Below are 21082 nucleotides of genomic sequence, written 5' to 3' on the forward strand. Positions count from 1 at the left end.
AAGCTTCTGGAACTGAAGTCCAATGAAACGATGAGGACTGAAGCTGCAGGACGACACGAGAGATGATCAAATACAGTTTGATCACTTCACAGCAGTTTTCAGCTTGACTGCGATGTGTTGCTCTCACCTTGTGGGTCACGATGGCGATATGCAGAGGACTCGGCCGGCGTCTGTCCAGGACTGACCTCTCCTTCTGCTGCAGCGCGAGGACTCACACGTTGGATGTCTGGTCACGGCTGAACGCTCATGGTCCTCATGTGGCTGCTGCACCTCGCACTTTATGAAAACACCGTTTCATTGACAGTTTCACACCTGCCGACGCCTCGCTCACCTCAACGTTTGGCTAACAGCTAACGAGAAAAAAGCTAACGGAAAAGCTGCGTCGGGCAGACGGGTCGGTGAGTTTAGATTTAGTTTCAGCTAAATTGCACAAAGTGTCTTAGAGGACGAATTCCAGCCGATCGTAACACGCAAACATGGCGTCTCGTCCTTGAGTTTGAATGGCGGCGGTGGCGTGACGGCGGCTTTGTAGCCCGCCGCTGGATCGAGTTAATCTATTCACACAATGACCATTTGTATCATCTCATCTAAAATGTTTCATTGCTAAATTCTTTAGACTGGAGTTTCTGTGCTCTGAACTCAAGACATCAATGTTTTCCAACATATTTAATTAAACTTTGCAAACAGCCTTGCACCAGCAGTGTGCTGAGATACAAGCCCGTTGGATACGCGTACTCCATGTACACGTTGTGCACGTGTGCAGAACATTAAGCATCTTGTGGCTTTCAGCCGTTTCCACTACTTTCAGTGACTTGTTTGTCGTTTTTAAATGTCTAGTTTATCTGCAGTCCGGGCTTCACCTGACATTTTCTCTCGGCTCGGACACCGTCGCAATTTCTCAACGTCCAACCGACATTTCCAGATTAACTCATGACTTCCAGCTTGGGTTAACATTTCGACTTCTTTAACCAACCTTCACCCCAAAAGACAAGACCTTCACTTCACTCAGCATGTCCTGGTTTCTGGAAGAAAACGTTATCTTGGACTATCTTTTCTGGGAACGGAGTCTGTGATGTTATTATAAATCATATTTGATGTCCAGCTTGTATCCTGCTCACTATGATTATACGTTTGTTTGTACATTTAATCTGCGTCTATGCATGTGTTCTGCTCTTTATCTTCCATGTATATGAAACATTTGGGCTGCAGCTTCTGAACCTTCAGAGGTATTTCATCGCCTCACAAACACGACCAGACACACAAAGCAGTCATTTACTTCTTAGTCTTTATTACCAAAAATACAATAGCAAAGTGGTGACATGATACTGCCTATGATGTTCTAAAAATAAATAAACATAAAGCGAGTGTCACGCTGCTGTCTCGAATAATTCCACGTTGAACCTCAGTACAAAATTGAATATGAGCAAAACAAACAGCTGATCAGGACAGACGTGTTGCATCTCCTCTGTTTACTGCATTTATCTTTAAACCACCAATGCGCTGAAATAGACTGGAAGGAAATAACAACAGAGACAAAAATCAAATCGTTTTTTTGTCAGTTTTTTTTTTTTTTTAACAAGATCAAAAAATAGATGTTTTATTTAAAAAAAAAAAAAAGTTTGATGTCTCAAGGTTCTGCAGTATCGATCTACAATATGTACAAACTAACAGTAGGAAAGTATTTTTAGCTCAAAGGTTAAAATAGCGAGCAATTAAAACATTAAAAGCCGTTTCACATACATGGTTTCTGTCTGTGTCCCCAAAAATTAAACAACAACAATGTGGATTTGCTTCCATATGTGTGAGAATAAATCCCCTTTAACACCGCTGGCTGACGGTTCTGTGTCCAATTACACTTTTGGATCAATTGTATTAAATATGCAACTGTAGTTTTGGAAACAAAAACAATATAGTTTCAACACATAGCTTCAACTAAAAGGCACAATAAATGATTTGCCTACAAATAAACCAATATGGCACAAAGTCGTAGCTCTCTTGTCCTCGTGCATTAAACTGAGTGAAATGAAACTGCTGCCGCGCTTCTGCTGCGACACCAAAAGGTGCACACAACACGTTGTTTTGTCTTCACTTGTTTCACTGACATTAGAGAAAAGTTTGAAATGTGTTTTACTTGAGACAATAGTTGGTCTGCTATCAAAGTTATTGTGTTATCTCCAAATAACACTTTTTTTGTTTGTAGCTTTGACCTTTGATGAAACTGTAAGCACCAAAGGCAAAAGGAAAAGTCTGATGTTTCTCTCATGAAAAGACCAAAAAAACAACTAACAATGTTTCCTACTGTCCGGTGGTTCTCGCATACCGGCGCCGGAAAGACTCCAAACGTGTATTAATACACCATCAATACACCACCCGCTTGAGTAACATTTCCCAGACTGTGATCAGAAATGTCAGCTTTAAAAAACTTAAATAATTGAGGTATGAATTCATGTGAAAGTCTGCGTTCAGTGGGGTTGGGCTGAGGGTGCAGACGGGCCGGGAGGCTGAGGCGACTGTCTGCTGCACCAACATTGGCGCCGGTTGGTTTTGGGCCGGACTCTCTAAAGCACCTCATCTGTACCAAAAGTAGAAACAGAGGTGTGCTCAGCAGGAGTGTCGGTAACTCCGTCATTGCAAAAGAAAACGCCGTTTCACAACTGGGACCAGTGCAGCAGGTCAGCGAGCAGCAGCCGGCAGCTTGTCGACGGCATCAACGTGCACGCCGGGTCCATCAGACCCTTTTGCTTTTATCACCAGCTGAATGCAGACATCAACTGACCGGCTGTGATCAGAGGTGATGGATGTTGTGTTTGATCTTCTCTTCCTCAGCCTTCATCCGTGTGGACGATAGAAATAATAACTTTTCTGTGAATTTCAGCGTTTTGCTGGGCTTTTACGATCGTGTCCTGCCAGTTTGACTTGGATCCACATTAAAGGGATGCACTGGCGCGTTATAACGCCTCCTCGAGTCTCCCGACAACGCTTGAACACAACATTCATGCCATCGTTCACCAATGTGGGGTTCTTGCACAAGGACACATGGACATGAACTAGCGGAGCCGGGGGATCGAACCGCCGACCCTCTAATGGAAGGACGACCCGGCTCTTTCCGCTGACTCGGTTCGTTTGCTTTATTGTGCGACTTTTGGTTGTCGCACAATGTAAAACAAGTGGAGTCTGGTGACTTTGAAGCTTCAGCCCCATCAGAAGGGCTGCGGGACAACGAGGCGAAGCAGAGACAATATTCTAGATGTATTGATTACACTGATATGGATGGGTGGCATGAGACATATCGGGGTGGTTCCCAACATGCATCTGGGCGCCTAAATGGTTTCAGTTAGTGCCAGCGAACCCTTTTCCTTCACAGTCAAACAGCTTTCGTCTGCGTCATTTGAAATATTATGGATTCATTTTTCTCCTTCCGAGAAAAAGCCGCTCGCTGCGTTTCTGTACGAGGGAGATGGAGGCCGCCCGTCACAGTGAACACCAAGACCCGCATCCATCCAAGTGTCCGTTTTACCCTCATTACACTGCGCCGACTCGAGTGTTTCCAGGCGGACCGCACGGCCGCACCGTGAGCCAATAAACCTCAGAGAAATGGGAACTTTTATTTTCCACGCGGGCGTTCCATGTGTGCGTTGGACACTAGAAAGATTGTATTTTTTTTTTTTTTAAACACGGACAGAAAATAGCAAACGGTCATTATAAAAAACATAAAAGGTATTATACACAGCATAAATTGCACAGTCTAAAAAGAACAGACTACTCTTTAATCCCTCTTTTTGAAGCGTAGCCTAGCGCCGCCGCCACGGGAGGAAGCGGGCGACACAACGCACGGCGGCTTTTAAAATATGGAGGCGCCGTGCGTTTGAAATAAGCGTCCTCCGTACACCGGCTTCCCTTTTGATTATTCCTTTTGTCAACCTGCCCGACAAGCCAACACCTCTGCCGCCCTACAAGCAACCAACTTCCAACATCCGACTACAACCGTCACCCTGAAGAACCTCCACGTTCTGATCCGACAGGTAAAATTACACTCAGTCATACGAGAGAAACGGAAACGATAATTACAATAACGGTGAATAACATGTGATGCTTTTAACTTGGCATAAACGGAAACATGCATAAAAAAATAAACTGATAAATATTAAAATCACATCCAGGCTGCGATGCATGCCTCCAGGCGTCGGTGAGTTTGTGTTCCTCCTGAACGAGGTTAAAATACATTAAACATTACAGTAGCGATAAAAAAAGCTGCCTTATGGTCAAAATATATGAGTTTGAATTTTGCTTTCCATTTCTGGTGAGGGATCGTGTGTTTTTTGTGAGGTATGAACATGTTTCTGTGTGTTGGAGCTCAGGCTTGAAGACAAAGTCCCTTCCACACATTGTGTGCGTCTCTTTCATGTCAACGGATTTGACGCAAACTGATTTTTTTGTCATCCTTTCAAAAAGGACGCAGAAGATAATTTCATTATTTCCCTCAACACTTGCTCGAGGTGCTTTGCGACACCACAGCCGACCCGACCAGAGGACGTCCTGACACCGATGAACCGGAGACGTGACTCTTTTACACCTCGACATCCATCGCAAACCACCTTGGAGGTACAACTAAAAACACAGAAGGAAATGCTTGAATGAGCAGCAGCTCATTGCAGCGTAGTCAGTGTTATATGAAGAGAAGGAGGAGGAGGAAGAGGAGGAGGGGGCAGGTCTCACTCTGCTGTTTGTGCTTCTGCTTGCTGCTGCTGCTGCTGCTGCTGCTGCTGCTGCTCCTTGTTGAGGATGATGCTGATGATGTCCCCCTCGTGCTCCTTCATGTGCTCCATCAGCCGCTCTTTGCTGGTGGACTCGAAGCCACAGATGCAGCAGCAGAACAGGAGCATGCAGTACTCCATGCCGGGGCCCAGAGCGGCCTGGCCGGCGCGCGGCTGGCTCTGGCTCTGTGCCGGGTCCTTCCCCTGGGGGCTCGGGGACCGACCGGGCCACTGTGCCTGGTCTGAGAGCAGGCCCGCCGAGCTGTCCGTCGTCACCGCCGCCGGCTCCACGGAGCCCTGTGCTTTGTCCTGTGAGGGCGGAGCCACCGCGGGGCGCTCCGCCGCCGACTCTGGCACCGCCGACAACTTCTGAGGAGCTCTGAGGGGAAAACGACACCAACAAGAACACAGCGGGAGCGAGAGTCAAACGTCGGGGGACTGATGGCAAGCTGACACAACACTGCTTGTGGTGGACGTATGAAGTCACTTGCTGCACTTTATCCATTATCCCTCTGACGCAGAGTGAATTTGTGAGACGGCTGTGTCACAAACTAATGAGCACGGCGAGGAACGAGCTCCTGTTGAAGTACAACCTTTGCAATTAGCTAAATGTCATATGGAAAAAAACAACTGCCAGCCAATGTTTAACCGTTCAGTATCAATTTGTATTAAAAAGACGGTTAATAGAAGAAAAGACATTTTCTTCATCTACTACAGCTGCAGGGGAACGTGGGTCTGATGAGGGAAGAGGGGGTTCAATGGACCGGCTCTCAGGGTTCACTGTACATTCACAGCATTCGCTCTCTGAGAATATCTTTCATAGCCAAACAACGTTGGTGGTGGAACAGAAAAGTCCCTCAATGAATCGATGTCTAATTGTAATCGTGTGAGTCTGAATTGATTCAGGAAATCAATGTATTGTCTGCAGGGTTTAATACAAAATGTAGGATTTTTATTTTGCCTGCTGGTGTGGAAGAATTCCAGGGATTTGCATTAAAAGCACACAAATGAAGTTCAATATTTAATGACCTGTGCAACCAACATAACATACTGTAATTAAAGCTGCACTACTCTTAACACTGCGGGCTACACATGGTGGCCTTCACAGTTCAGGCTTTCACTGGAAGAAACATAAAATTAAAAGTGCATATTGCAGCTTTAGCTGTAATCAAGCCTTAAAGCCCCCGCGATGTAAAAGCGCTCATTATAAGTGTTTTCCAGGACCCGCAGTGGGCTGCCAGTGGCTGTACGGTCTGTGTGTATTGGCAAATGCAGAAATGAGAGCTGAAAAGAACTGGATGCGGGTTCGTGCATTTACCGGCTGCTTTGGGAGATGGCCTCGTTAATGGCTTTGTTGACTTGCTCGTAGTTGTAATTCTGGTCTCCGGCGTGCTTCCACATGTGGGATTTGAGGGACGGGGGATGGCTGCACACGTAGCCACACAGAGAACACCTGGGGGAAGAACAAAAGGGGAGAAGACCAGCACCAGAGAGAAGATTTAACATGCTGTTCGTTGTGTCCATCTTCAATTTCCTTCTTCCTAAAAATCACCCTGACCCTAAAACTCTGCAGGGTACACTGGGCATGAGAAATGTGGAGCGAGGACGAAGGATTAGGAGTTTAAAAGACGGAGAGCAATAGTTTAGCTTAGCCTTCTGCTAACCTCCTCTGCCGTCACAGCTGCTGAACTGTTAAGCAGAATCGAGAGAAGTGTTGCTCATCGTCTGCATGTAAAGGAGATGGCTTGTTGTTGGTGGGATTAGCAAGCTAACGAGCAGACGGATGGTTACTGAGCTAGCTTGCTAGCTTCACCGTGCTTTCACGCAACACTGGTGGAAAATGATCCAAAATGAGTTGTCACGGTGTGGCGTTAGCAATGTGCTAACGCCACACTGTGACAGCTGTGTGTGGGCGAAGCAGGAAGTAAACTTTAACTCATTCAGCGACGAGCTACTTAGCTAGCTACCGTGCTATTTCCACCATGCTTTTGGGTCAGAACTAAAAAAGGTAACAACACGTCACTGTTTTATTGTTTCGATCAAATGAACCAAGCCACAGGAGCTAAAGTGACCTTCAATTTTGACCCTTGTTTTAAAATCCGTCTCTCTGAAGGTACCCTACTCTACAATAGTGAGGAGCTTTAGGGCCCCGTACAGAAGAAGAAGGGCTTTGTCTGTATGGAAAGACGGGCATTGGAGGCTTGAAAGTACTGAGGACGGTGTGACGGCATTCACTGAAGTGGAAATTAGCCGTCAGGGCCTTGTCCCAGGATGCGACATTTAAGATAATGAGGACAAAGTACCCAACCCCATTCACTTCCTCCAACCCTCCAACCACTAACTTTGCAATCAGAGGCCCATTACTCTGCGTTCCAGGCTGTTGGCACCACGAGTGACACAAATGTCGCCCTAAACTGGCTTCCTTTGGCCAGGCGCAGCTCTTCCTTCTCACTTCACAGGACCAGCGAGCCTCTCTGCATCATTCCTCTCTGGGAGGGATTCGTGTCGGACGCGTCCTCACCTGTACTGCTCCAGCAGCTGCACGGCCTGGTGCTCCTGCGGGTGCCGCCTCATGTGGCTCTTTAAACTGTTCATGTTGGTGGTGGCAAAATCACAGCTACAGCACCTGTGCAAGAGGGAGAGAAAAACGGATTGGCGATGAGAGACGAGGGAAACGCGGAGGTAGAGCTTCTTAGTTTAACGCGCTGCGATCTGAGGTCATCGTTTTGCTTGTTTGCACTTGTAGCCTGGAGGGAGACGGGGGATTTACAGCAAAACGGAGAGGAAATTGCCACTTTAGGAAAACAACTAAATCACAAAATGTTCTACTTTGTTGCACTTTGGATGATGAAACCGACTTTTTGAGAAGCTCGGGGGCGAACGCTGTACGAGGACAGCAGGCGACAGGCCATGTGTGGAAATGAAGTCAGACAAAACAAAGAGTCGCCCTTCATCATGTGAGGCTTACTGGGTCCAGAGGATTAAAAACATGGATTTGAACCAGAGAAGACTTTACAGAGCATTACTTCAACGGTATAATTGGTAACATTTTTGTTTGGACTGAAGCTCGATCTAAAGTCCAGGGAAGTGAAGAGCAAATGTTCTGCAGCCGATAAGCTGCAGCCCGTAAAGGTTATACATGACATGAGGCTACTTATCGTCTTAGATTCTTGGAAGTTAAATCGTCATAGCAGTTCTATTAGTTCCCTTTACCCACAAAGCCCTTACATCACTGATGATTATTTAAAAATAAAAATAAAAGGTGTAATCCAGAAAATCGTCAAATTCATGTTGAAAACATTGCGATACTCTCTTCATATCTACACAGCTACACGGTATGAAGTTGGGAGTTAAAACTTGGACTGAAACAAACATAAAGAATTGCTGCAAAGCTTCGTGTGAATGTGAGCAACCCGGGAGGAGAAACAAAGCTTTTGCTCTTCATCTTCTCGGTCTTTCACTCGAGAAATCCGTCACAAAAATCTCACCTTTTCCTCATGGTAAGATTATTTTATTGCCAAACACGTGCAGCAGAACGAACATCCAACGATCCAACTTTTTTTTTAAGAGGAAGGGTTAAGTGAGTGAAGCGTGAATAACGCACTGGGGGTAGAAATACGAGGTCACAGAGGCCAAACTCCCATTTGTCCCTCATCACCGAGAGCTTGCATGAGGCTGTTGAGCTGCACAAATCAAGGAGATAGAAAAACCCGGAGCAGTTGAAAAATACACACTGTGAAGTCTAGTGGAGGCTCTTTGATGTCGGCTGTTTTTCTTTCCGAAGGCCCTGAATTTTTTGGGTTGATGGACTCCATCAAATATCTGCCAATATTAAATGAAAACCTAACAGCCTCTGCGGTCGGTTCCTTCCAGCAGGACAATGATGACGGTTCACAGACCGCAGAGTCAAAAGGTTTCGCCGTGGCCATCGCGGTCCTCTGACCTGATTCCCCCCCCCCTTTGGAAAGTCTGTGTGTCGAGCTGAAGAGGAGAGTCCAACGAGCACCGACCTCACAACCCGCAGCGCTCCTGAGAGGAAAGAATCCAGTGTTCACTGGTTTCATGGCAACGAGAGGCTGCACAAAATGTGAGGATGAAGCCAATAAAAAGTTTGTCTCATGACCGGGATTTAATGATTCTTTCCACTTCGAATAAAAAGTTAGGTCTGTGTGAAGCTTTTGAATGAAACATCGCATTGATGAACAATAAAGATGCAATGTGAAGTCTGCAAACCCGGCGATTACGGAGAGGTGAAGGTGCTGACTCCCGGCTCTCATTTGAGGCCGTTTACACCCAGACTGGGTGGAGAACATCCGCCCCCGTCGTTATCCGCCTGCAACGCAATTAAAGCCGATAGCCGGAGCTTCGTTTCAAATGTGCCGAGCCCCAAAAGCAACAGAAACAGCCCGCTGACACCTACGCACCGCACCGGCTCCTCCGACAGATTTGACATTTTCCGCTCAGAAGGCAATCTTCTGCATGACGGTTTGAATAAAACTCCAAAAGCAAAACTGTGGACACAATGACGGCGGCGCCTGCACAATGAACTAGCTATCAATGTCCTTCAGCCGGGAGACTTTATTTAGCCACATCCATGTTCTTCATCGCCTAAGTTTGGACGTTCTCTTGTTTTCAGCCACTTTGTATCTGGATATTTCCAAACTCTTGTGTTTTTGCTCCAACACCACCGGCTCACAGAACGGATTACCCTTCTGCTTAGAAACAGCAATTAGACGCCACCTGACCTTATCAACGCAGAGAGAAATCTTGTTGTGTGTGTGTGTAGCGCTGGATGCACATTTGACCTTAGAGCACGGGTGACACTGTTAAGGAAGCTGAAGGAAACACCTGCATGTGTTCACACCTCAGGCAGCTCTGTGTTAACACTAACACAAGGTGTGTGTGTGGGACACACACACACACACACACAACTACACAGAGCCTAGTCACTGGGCATGTAGTGCCATCTAGTGGTCCGTTCTGGCAGCTCAGGCACCTTTATATTGTATTTTAAGCCGGCACATGAAAGGCGAGGCTCATTATCTGCATCGACGGCTCGGTCGGCTCCCTCTGTATGAAGACGCTGCCGCACATCTGAAAATGCAGCGTTCACCGACCACCAACACGCGGGAGGAACATTACACTGAACTCGAAAGCATATCGCGTCGACATATTTTTCCTCCAAGTTTGACTTCTGACACGTTGGAATAAAGAAGCACAGATCTCAAAGTCTTGCGTCGCGTGAGGGCGACACGCTGTGCGCAGGATGAATAAAAAACACAAGTCTGTGAAGTTGACATCCAATTTGCAACAGGACGAGAAATGTGCAATCAGTCCCCAGAAAATATGCAATCAGTCCCCAGATTGGGCTCTACTTCATTAAAACGTCATTAAAGCCGAATGTCATGTGAAATTTCTGCAACTATCATTAACATATTCTATAACTATAACACAGTATGACTGCAATAACAAATTATGTTTGCTGTGGAAAACTAACAAAATCAAACTTTTAAAGTTGGTAAGTATTGTAAAGTATTAAATCAACAGCACATGTTTATTAGATAGAATAAAATGGGAATAAATTGTATTTTTAAAGTGTCATGTGTGACATTTAGGGTGTCTTTTTTTTTTAAAGCCATTTACTTTGATTATAATAAAAGATCAATTTTAACACAAATTCAATCTTAATGAAGAAAAAAAAGAGCTTATGTTCTCTACCTTCTTTACTTTAATGAAAAGCAGAAATTCAACAAACTAAAACCACTGAAAGTGAACTCGGGCTCATCAGGTGAGCCACGCAGGTGTGGAGATGTACTACATTATATTTTAAAGTTTTAAGCCGGTTTGGTTGCGAGTCCGGTCGATTTCCAGTTTTTACCGGTCAGATCTGGTTTGATCTTCTTCAAACTGCCTGAACCCTCATTTGTTAACATGAAACGTGACTTCAAGATGTGTTCATCCAAACAAATATTACAAATCTAATGGACCCGAATGGTTGCTGCAGGAAAACAAGGAGAAAGAAAATAGTAATATAATATCAAAGGAAAACTAAGTCAGAAGAACCTGTGGACGTGGCGTTAGTTTATGAGGGATCACTTGGTGCATGCAAACATTTGTTTTTATTGTCTTTAACTCACCGATAAGGCTTGTCGGAGTTATGAATCCGACGGTGGTTCCTCACCCCGACATACGTGGAGCTGGTGTAGTCGCACACGTCGCACTTGTACATCTTCTGCAAGCCGCATTCTGCAACGGAGCGCAAAGCAAACCGGTTACACGCCTTCCGCTAAACACCGGGCACAAATCGAGAGCCCCGACGAGCTAGCTAGCCGCCGCCGCGACACACGAGGAGGTCACAGGAACACGCCCTCACCTTCATCCGCCACCAGCTCGGCTTCCTCCACCATGGCCGCGGTTTCAGTGACGGGCGTCAGGGCGGCCGTGTCCCTGCCGAAGCTGTGCCGCTCCCTCTCATGACTTCTTAGCTGACTCTGAGAGAAAACACACACACAAACACACTATCAGATCTCTAGACAAAGTACACGACAGTACACACAGCTGACATTCAAATTGGATGTATTATCGCCGTTAATCTAGAAGGCAACGAGCTAAACGCACGCGTATGAAGCCGCTCTGTTTAAACAAGGTGAACTAAACACATAGAAACTCGGTGGTGTATTTAAAAAGGAGTTGCGTGTGGTTTCGGTGCAACAGAAACTCCATTTAAAAAGGCAGAGTAGACGCGTGTTCCCATGAAAAGCACGGCTTCATCTTGTGTTGCATTCCATCACTGATTTGAGTCATTGAATTATTTTATTTGAAGTTCCCCTCCCGATAGTGAACGTGGAGTGAATCATTGCGAAATAGCTCTCAGCATGTAAAAGCCTACTTTGGTACTTTCTCAGATGTTATCTCATTTATTTATTGACAACTTCTCAGTAGAGTTTGTTCAAGACTATAAATAATGATAGTAAATGTTGTTTTACTGGAAGAAACCTCTTACCCAGCGAGAAAAGCTGTCCTACACAAACTCACAGGTTTGGGTTTTATAGTTGGAGACAACTGGGCCAGTTTTTGGGCGGATAATAAAACGACTTATCGATTTTTTTGGAAGCCCGTGCCGTCCGCAATGGTGGGACGCATCACTGCCATGACTCGGTTTGGCTTATTCATGATTTACTTCTATTCCACTGTGCATCCCTCAGTGTTATTTCAACCAAAATAACTGTTTTGCTGCTGCTTCATTGTTCATTTGGTCGGGTAAGGCACCGAGAACTTGTAGGAAAGCAGGAAAGTAAAGGTCGAAGTGAAGGTCAGCTTCTCCCTCAGAGCATCCTGTGGTATCCGGCTGTCTGTTTAAATATTTGAGCCTTCAGCCGTGGTTGTCCTCCTGACAGGAACCTGGAAGAGAAGCCCATTCGGCTACAAACGGAGCAACTTTTCTGCAAGCCTTCATATCTCCCAGCACAAAGGGCAAAAAGGCACAAAAAAAGAAGACAATGTGAGGTAATACAGGTGTTAGAATATACCTGCACACCCTGTATGATCCGTCCATGCCTCTAAAGCAGCTCTGGAGGACACGGTCTTGAAAGCTGAATCATATCTTTATGAGATATTTCTATATTAATAATTGGCTTGTCTATTTCTGCAGCAGACGTTTCAGCTTCTCACTTCGCATGTCTTCCATTTTCTACAATTGTGACACTTTTCTGAAGGGCTCGTGTCTCACCGTGCTGCTTCAGGGAGTCTCTTGACTATTACACCATTTCCTAAAAGGTGCACTGTCAGATTATTTTTTTTTTACAACATCTCAGGGCATTTAAATAGCCCATCGCCACATTTCCTTTCGGTTCCTGCAGTCACAGACTTAGTGTCACATATGGAAAACAGAATATTTCAATAAATGCATTGATGCAACTAAAAGATGTGCACGGATCTTTTAGTTGCAAAAAACTAATGCTACAGCTGTGGAAACATTTGATATGAGGCTGAAGTTATATGAAATATCTGACCATGTACCATTTGTGTTTTTTCCCTCTTTAGTGTTTTATCTTCTGTAGTCGTCATTTCCAGTATCTTTGTTGTTTGCTGTATTTCCATGTTGCTCAATCAATAAAATAAATGAAAAATAAATGCCAAAAAGATCATAGTTCAGAGGAAATGCATAATAAAATGCAATAAATTGAACCCAGGGTAACACAATCCCACGGATTCTTCCATTCCACTAAAAGCCAAAACCTCATTATTAAGTTAACTGTCAAATATGAAAAGGCAGAGAAAAAATATTTCTTGGCATTTGAACTTAGAAAATAACTTTCTGTAAATGTTTTTTATAATAATGAGGATGTGGATAAAAAAATAATAATAAAAAAGCGACAATTAGTCGGAGTCTAGTTGTTGAAAGTGTTACACGGTGGAATGAGTGAACCCGACTGTCAGTGTGGCATTAACTGGGAGATGAATCTTAAATATACAATTTGAACTGTTGCGTCCTCACCTTGTAGTGGAAGGCGTCCGCACACTGCTTACACTGGTACATCCTGGTCTTGCAGTGGTGGATCATGTGGCTCTCCAGGTCCTTGCTGTCCGAGGCGATGTGCTCGCAGATGGGACACTGGTACGGCTGCCTCTGCCTGTGCACCCGCAGGTGCTGTTTGATGTAGCCCTTGTTGCCGCTGCTGTAGCGGCACAGGCGGCAGCGGTACGGCCGCTCGCTTCCGGGGATGTAGTCCACCAGGCCGCCGCCGCCGCCGTCAGCGGCGGACGCGACCAGCCCGTCCATCCCTGGGATGCCGCACACGTAGCCCCCGGCGCCGTTCGCCGCAACCACGGCCCCGTTTTGGAACTGCGCATTGTCCTGGAGTTCTTTTAAGATGTCCTCGTCCGAGGCGTTCTGGTCCGAGCGCTCTCGGAGTCTCTCGATGACGGTCAGCAGCGAGAGGCTGATGCCGGCTTTGGTGGCGGGGCCCTCCTCCTCCTCGTCCCCCTCCCCCAGCGACCCCAAATCCTCCTCCCTGCCCCCGCCGTGGAGCTCCAGGTCCAGCAGAGCGGCTGTCGTCTCTGCGTCGGACGCCCTCTGCCCAGCCTCTACGAGTCTCTGGCCTGAGTTGGGGCTCTGTGCCTGGGCTGTGAGGGTCTTTAGACTTACCTTGGGGCCGGAGGGGAGGAGCTCGGGGGTCCTCATGGGCATAGCGACCAGGACCTCGGCCGCCAAAGAGTGCAGCCGGAGGGACTCCGAATGTGTCCGTTTGCGACCGGCGGGGGGAATGTTCTCATCCCGCGGAGCGTCGCTACCCAAAGAGGGTTTAACATCGACCGCCTCAACCTCACCGGCTCCCGCGCAGTCCCGCTCTTCTTCCTCCTTGACGCCCACTAAGTTCTTGTCCCTTTCCATGTCCGGGTTGAGAAGCAGCGGGTTTGTTGCCATAACCGCATCCTCGGCCGACGGGAGCCGCTCCACGATCACGTTGATGTGGCCGGCGCTGTTGGTGCTGTTGATGATATTCTGAGCCGACGACAGTAAGCTGTCCGTCGCAGAGGCGCCGTCGTGAGGACCGTCGGTCTCCAACTCAGACTCCGCCTCCGTCATCACCTGCACTTCTACCGCAGGCTGCTCCTCCGTCAGGTCCTTGATGGGGTACTCCTTTTCCTCCTCCTCCGTCTTCAGGCTCCCGCTGAGGTCAGAACCCAGACGAATCGGCGCGTCCCGTTTGCTCTCGGCGGCCATCGGCACGCAGAGCTGCAGCTTGAAGCCAGCGGGCAGCTTCTGCAGGCTTTTATCTTGAAGGACCGGGGGGAGGACGACTAGCTCCTCCCGGGTCATTGCCGGCGCGTTGGCTGCAGCCGGGGCCTCGTCCTCGAAGATGGGGTAGGAGCAGTCGACCAGGCCGGCGTGCTTCCAGGCGTGGGTTTTGAGCATCCGCTGCTGGCTGCACACGTAGCTGCAGATCAGGCAGCGGTACAAGCCGTACTCCTCGTAGCTGTACCACTTCTTCTTCTGCGGCAGCTCCGTGGAACCGTCCGACGAGCTCCTGAGCGCCTCAGTTGCTGCATCGTCGACGGCACTCCAGTCGCCGTCCTGAGTCTCCAAAACTTCCTCCTTAACGCCGTCGAAGTGCAGCCGGACGTGGGCCTCCAGCTGGCCCTGGTCCCTGGATGTGAAGTGGCACTCGGAGCACATGAGGATGAGGTCGCTGTGCTGCTCGTTGTGCTGCTTTAGGTGCTCTTTGAGCAGGGGCAGCGTTTGGGACAGATAGGGACACAGGCTGCACTGATAGCACGTCACCGTCCGCTTGTGGCTGGCGGCCCCGGAGGCGACGCTATTGTTGTTGCTGTCACCGGGCACAGGCGGGGAAAGAGCCACGCCGCCGCCGTCCAACCGCCCCTCCTCCTCATCGGCGCTCTCCTGCCCCTTACAGCCCCTTTTTATTTTCCTGAAGGGAGATCCTCCTCTGCTCCCCTCCTCCTCACCTCCACCCGCAGAGGGGGCTCTCTTCTGTCCCGCCAAGGTGCAGCGCCGCTGGGGTCGCTTCTCCACGATTTTGCTGAGCTTCTCGATCACCTGGATGAGCGAGTCCGCGGCCTGCTTTTGCTGGAACCCCTGGGAGGTGCCGCCATCGACGTCTCGCCGGCTTCGGCTTTGAGAGAGGGATCCCAGAGCTGACGGGGTGGAGGCGGCGGAGGAGTGTGTGATGAGCACCGCTACATTGCTGACCTCCTCCATGACCTGGCAGACAGCAGGGAAGAAGAAAGAGAAACCGGTTGGTGGCATGTGGTACATCAGATGTAAACAAGTGTCGGCCCCTTTCTATTATTATAGGTAATTTTAAATATAATATTTAAATGTTCCTTTAACGTTGTATTGATGTCAAGTGGACACTTAAACTTGGACAAACAATATATAGTTGTTTTAATGTAGGATAACATGTTGCTAATAATATAAGATTGTCAACACAGATTATCCGTTGACAGTTTACGTGTATTATTTTTTTCCTGCATGCATTCATTCTGCCTTTGAAACACTAGAAAACTGTGACTTGCTTGTTTTCTCCAGTCAAAGTCACTCAAATTACAATCATAAGAAAAAGGGACAAACGAGGAGCTGGGACGTGTGTTCAATAAATATTCTGATCATCAAAATAGCTGCCAGTGTTTTGTCCACTTACAAATTAACTGAAAAATCACGTACAATATATTAACATATTGTCAATACCATGTGTCTATAGAAGCCAGTCGAAAAAGCTAGTTTGTGACTGAAAGTTATGCGTTACCTTACACTGTTGTACAATTACTAAAATGTATGATCCTGATTGAAAAAGATGCAGAGTAATGTTGGCTTTTTGACAGACTTTTCATGATATTAATGGAATACTGTACAACAGTAAATATAAGTGACTTAAGACTGGACGATAAGTTGAAAGTCACAATATTTTGTATTTGGTATTTGTGCCTTAAAATCAATAGTGCAGTAAGACTGCAGGATTGCTCATTGGTGCTGTATTTAAACAGCTAAAGTATTATATATGTTTGTGTGTGTGTGTGTGTGTGTGTGTGTGTGTGTTTGTTTACAAGTACTCATGAGTAATGTAATGTGGTCATAGATGTTCTGTAATGCATCTTTTAAAAGCAGAAGACAACCCAAATGTCACAGTAGGTCTTATCACGTGATCCTAAAGACGATATCTGGCCTCATATCACAACATTGTGTGTTTGCTGTCACGTCTGTAATCTACTGAGGGGATGGATTGTGTGTGTAAACAGAAGAAAGTAGAAGCAGCCCCCAAATCTCAAAGCTAGCTGCGATAACTCAACTCGTTCAATATTAGCCGTCAGACAACTTCCCCACGTGCATTTGTTTACACACGAAGTGAGAGGGAAACTCATATCCAGAAACTTTCCTCTTTCCGACCTAATATCGCCTCTCTTCCTCTTTCCTCCTACTTACGCTTCCGCGCATGGCCACATCAAAGCAGCGGGACAGACACACACACAAACACACACAGACAAAAATGATGGCTGTAGTCCAGTTTGATTTCAGGGTTACGTGTGTGTGTCTGTGTGTGTGGCGTGTGTGTTTGTGGTGGGTGTTGTTGACACCGGACGCGAGGACAAACCGCAGTAATGGCCGTTCTTTCATCAGCGAAGAAAATCTGCCCAACGGGCACCGTGAGGTCGGGTCACTTCGCTAAAAAAGCCCGGTGCTCAGTGGGGCCTCTCTCTCTCCCTCCCCACCCTCCCACGTGTGCCCCTGACCAGCCTCAGACGATGAGCACCTGTTATGTCGGGGTCTAAAAATATTTCCTCCACGTTCTCGCCCATAGAGGACGACACGTCAGACGCCCACCGGTGAGCCACGTTCACCGAAAGCTACCGCTAGTTGCCGTTAGCTGCGGCGGCGGCGACATTAAAAGAGACGTTCACTTGACGGGAAGAACTCCCGGAATTTGTAATGGAAGAGGCAGCAGTGTTAGCTTCACAGCCTGCTGCCGGCTATTCAAACAAACACACACACACACACACACACACACACACACACACACACACACACACACACACACACACACACACACACACACACACACACACACACGAGTCTCGCACAGCGCTATGTGTTATCCACACACGACTGTGCAAGGACGTTTTAATTATCATGTCGGTTAATGTGTGACGGATGAGCGCGTGGCTGCCATTCAAATAAAGACGTACTCACAGACACGGAAAGGCTCGACGCTCTTTGTCCTCAGCACATAAAAACGGCTTTGTTTTATTCGTTAACCATAAAAAAAAAGAAAAAAAAGTGGCCTCTCTCTCTGTCCCACATTGCAAAATGGCGAGGATGGAATATCGGTCACGTGACCTGGACTTTGGGTCAGGTGACCGAAGCGGACCGATGATTGACGGGTTTGCCCCATGCTGCCTTCAAGTGCTGCTCGTAAAAATAAGCACCGCGTTTCGACCCGGTCTCGTCAGCGGTTTGAGGTTTGAATTACATTTTATTAATACGTTGACTAATATCGCCATTCCAAACTAACATTAAAAGGATGAATAGCATTTCATACTCTAAATTATTTACACCATTTCAAACATTTGGACAGCTGAATATGTTACAGCCTATATTTCTTCTCAAAAGCAATGTGGATTTTAATGAGTTTTAGCAAAAGTGTCTCACAGAGGACAGTCTTTTGTTTTTTTCTATACATTTTAATATTTAATAAGGGAAACCCCTAAACATGTCCACGCTTTGGATGCGTTTAATAATTAAAACAAGCTAGTAATAAAACAAAGGCTATAATGTATAAATAGTTCTGACATATGACACAATATAAATATCAAGTCAGGGAACACAAATAGAAAAATACAAAGCTATGCATTAAATGTCAAGGAAAGACATCATAATAAGTAATATTATATAAAATATGGCGACAAATGTAGACAATTCAATTTGTCCATTTAAACATTTTATATATTAAATATATACTAATTTGGCTTCAGAAGAATACTGAGTGCTTCCATAGAAGATGTGTTATCTCTTCACTAGCTTAATCTATTCTATATACATTTCCACTACAACACTTAAGGTGACACAAGAACTACAAGTAAAGAAACTCAAGTTGCAACCTCCATCTTATCTTTTGTTCTCTTACACTGACAAGCAGAGCACTTTCTGTGTCAAAATAGAAATAACATTATTGTTATAATGTATAATTATACCTCATTATGTATTTTCCCTGCACGTAGACTACAATATTACACAAGATGGCACATGTTTGTCATTTAACTACTGTATGATCATTAACCAGGGTCTTTACACATTAACCACCGGGCTCAATGGTCAGGGCACTTATGAGTCCAGACCGGAACGATGAAGCAACCACATGTTCAGGAAGCTCTGCTGGTGATATTTGTTATCGGCTGAGCAGGTGTGTGAGGAAGACACATTCATTCATTATTCATATGAAACAGATGCAATATTACAGCCATCATTTACCACCGTGCAGATATTCCTTTTAAACAACGTTACAGATTACATAAATACTTGTTTTCATGCTCTGGTCAATTTTTGAGATGTTGTAAACTTGTAAAACAAATACAAAAGTATATTATTGTAGGTAATATTATGGTGAACTTTCATGTGAAATCTGTAAGTTAATAGTTTTTTACCCATCTCCCTTAATTTGTTCCAAAAGGACTGTGAACTCTACTGTGCATATGTTTAGAGTATATGCCATGAAAAAGTTTTTAGAAACTGAATTTGGAAAATAAATATAATATATATGAGCTTCCGAGGGGGAAAAACACATCATCACAATATGAAAATGAAACTAAGACACTCAGTTTCTAAAGAAAGTAACTGAACAAGACATTTAAGGAAACGCTAATATCAAATGAGTGAGATACATTAACTGTGTGTGTGTGTTTGTGTGTGTGTGTGTGTTTAATGAGGTCCAGAGATTTATGCGAGGGTTTTCATATTTATATTTCACTTTTACATGACGATACAATATCAACCCTGTATGTGTGAGGGTATCTGGCATCGTGTCTCTTCTCTTGCTTCATGGTCTTTACCGTCTAACTTACTTCAGATTCACTTTTTCCTTTCAGTAAATCCTCATCATCTAAACCCCGCATAGAATAAAAAAGAAATAGCAGAATGTCTTAAAGGGCCGGCGTCTGGGATCTGGCGACATCTGGTGGCGAGGTAGCAGACTGCAGCCATGCATCTCAAAGGACCTGCTACGTATGTGAGGTACAAACGGCTCATTGTAATGTAAGATGTAACGTTACCTTTAAGCAATTATACAGTAAAGAAAACACATGTATTAATATTATATTCTGCCAACAGATCCTCCTAAATACTGCACAATGTTCTGTTAGGAAGAGCAGGAAGACACACGACCAATACAACTCTACCACTGAGAGGCGGATCATCTCAAGGTACACTTCTCCTCACAGGATGATGATGATGATGATGATGATGATGATGATGTCGTGGTCGCTACTGATCGGTGTTGTTATGTCAAAGCCTGGTGATGATGTGAGCAGGGATGATGTGTCGAAATCAAACCTAAATTTCTAAAACAGAGCGTTGTGATCCACAGCTTATTGTTGATGAAAACGGTGAAATGTTAAGAAAAAAAATGCAGCTGAGAGAGAGACTTTAAACAAGCAACCTCCGAATACCACACACACACACACACACACACACACACACACACACACACACACACACACACACACACACACACACACACACACACACACACACACACACACACACACACGATGTAGTTCAGGCCCAGTAGGAGGTAAAACAAGCCGCAGCTGAAAACGACATCTTTCTCTGTCGGCTGTGTCCGTTCATATGTGCTTTTTATGAACTGTAATCTCCTCCACCTCCCATTACCCGGCTGCCTCTCCGTCAGAGGCAGCCGGGCTGCTCTCTAATCTGAAGTGACAGCCCATAAACTCTCACTCACACATTACAGCGTTGCCTCGGGCAACAGCGCCTGCTCCTTTTCAAAATGTTGGAGCCAGGTTATTTCTATTGAAGTATTAAAGTAATACTTCAGTTTAAGCTATTATTTCAGGGGTTTATTATTATTATTATTATTTTTTTCTCTCTCCCACCAACTGCAGGGCGGAGGAGGGAGAGAGAGAGGACACACACACACACACACACACACACACACACACACACACACACACACACACACACACACACAAGCACAAGCAGAAGGCTTTAGACTGCGTCTCATCTTCCTCAGCTGAGGTCACATGACTGAACTCCTGAAGAAGACCATGAGAGGCGCAGCAGAAAGCTCTGGACCTTGAGTTTGTTTATCACTTTTTTACTTGTTGATAATAAATTGGATTCCGGTGGTTCTCCAGAGATGTGTGGACATCCATGAAGTTGGAGGTGACGTGAGTCGTTGTGTGGATAAAGCACCAAAAAAACACGGTTTTCCCACAATGCAATTCAATAACGTCTTCATTAGAACCCCGTTGACCCCGTCCTGCCTCCATCGCTGTAGAGCTTTACTTCTGTTAGAGGGCCGTAGTCTCCAAGGTCACGGCGAGGTCATCCTGGACGACATCATCGGGGTTTCCTGACCTCACACAGCTCGGGCCTCTCACATGTTTATTACCCTGTGAACGTGAAGACAAACACAAGAGAGAAACGGATGAATCTCCGCCTGCAGAAGGTATGAAAGGCTTCTCATGGATACAACTGGTAGATCCATCAGCTACAGCTTGAAGATTTCTCCAGCTTTAAATGTTCACGAGTAGATCAGCATCAGTCTGAGTTACACATGGGAGAAAACAACGAC

General features: G+C 45.9%; 1 protein-coding gene across 4 annotated transcripts; it reads right to left on the reverse strand.

Moving 5' to 3' along the window:
• Positions 1-1268: 1268 nt before the first annotated feature.
• On the reverse strand, positions 1269-17572 carry znf507 (zinc finger protein 507). Of its 4 annotated transcripts, none has more exons than XM_068576062.1 (7): positions 17464-17572; positions 13252-15480; positions 11128-11245; positions 10892-11000; positions 7276-7380; positions 6073-6207; positions 1269-5133 (listed from the first exon to the last, which is right to left on the reverse strand). In XM_068576062.1, the coding sequence occupies exons 2-7, from the start codon at positions 15475-15477 to the stop codon at positions 4713-4715; spliced, it is 3114 nt and encodes a 1037-aa protein (XP_068432163.1). In that variant the 5' UTR covers positions 15478-15480; positions 17464-17572; the 3' UTR covers positions 1269-4712. The 4 variants fall into 4 exon arrangements, with proteins under 4 accessions (XP_068432163.1, XP_068432176.1, XP_068432169.1 ...); XM_068576075.1 differs by lacking the exon at positions 17464-17572 and adding an exon at positions 17027-17143; XM_068576068.1 differs by lacking the exon at positions 17464-17572 and adding an exon at positions 16868-16966.
• Positions 17573-21082: the final 3510 nt, after the last annotated feature.

Source organism: Clinocottus analis, unplaced genomic scaffold (genome assembly GCF_023055335.1).
Source record: "Clinocottus analis isolate CAN_PGR_092001 unplaced genomic scaffold, fCliAna1.0.p SCAF_1, whole genome shotgun sequence".
Lineage (NCBI taxonomy): Eukaryota > Metazoa > Chordata > Actinopteri > Perciformes > Cottidae > Clinocottus > Clinocottus analis.

Excerpts from the sequence above, each read along its gene's own strand:
- znf507 (XM_068576054.1), bottom strand. Across the intron at positions 11,246-13,251 it reads CGGACGCCTTCCACTACAAG|AGTCAGCTAAGAAGTCATGA; the intron begins GTGAGGACGCAA and ends GTTTTCTCTCAG. Across the intron at positions 6,208-7,275 it reads CAGCTGCTGGAGCAGTACAG|GTGTTCTCTGTGTGGCTACG; the intron begins GTGAGGACGCGT and ends TTCTTCCCCCAG.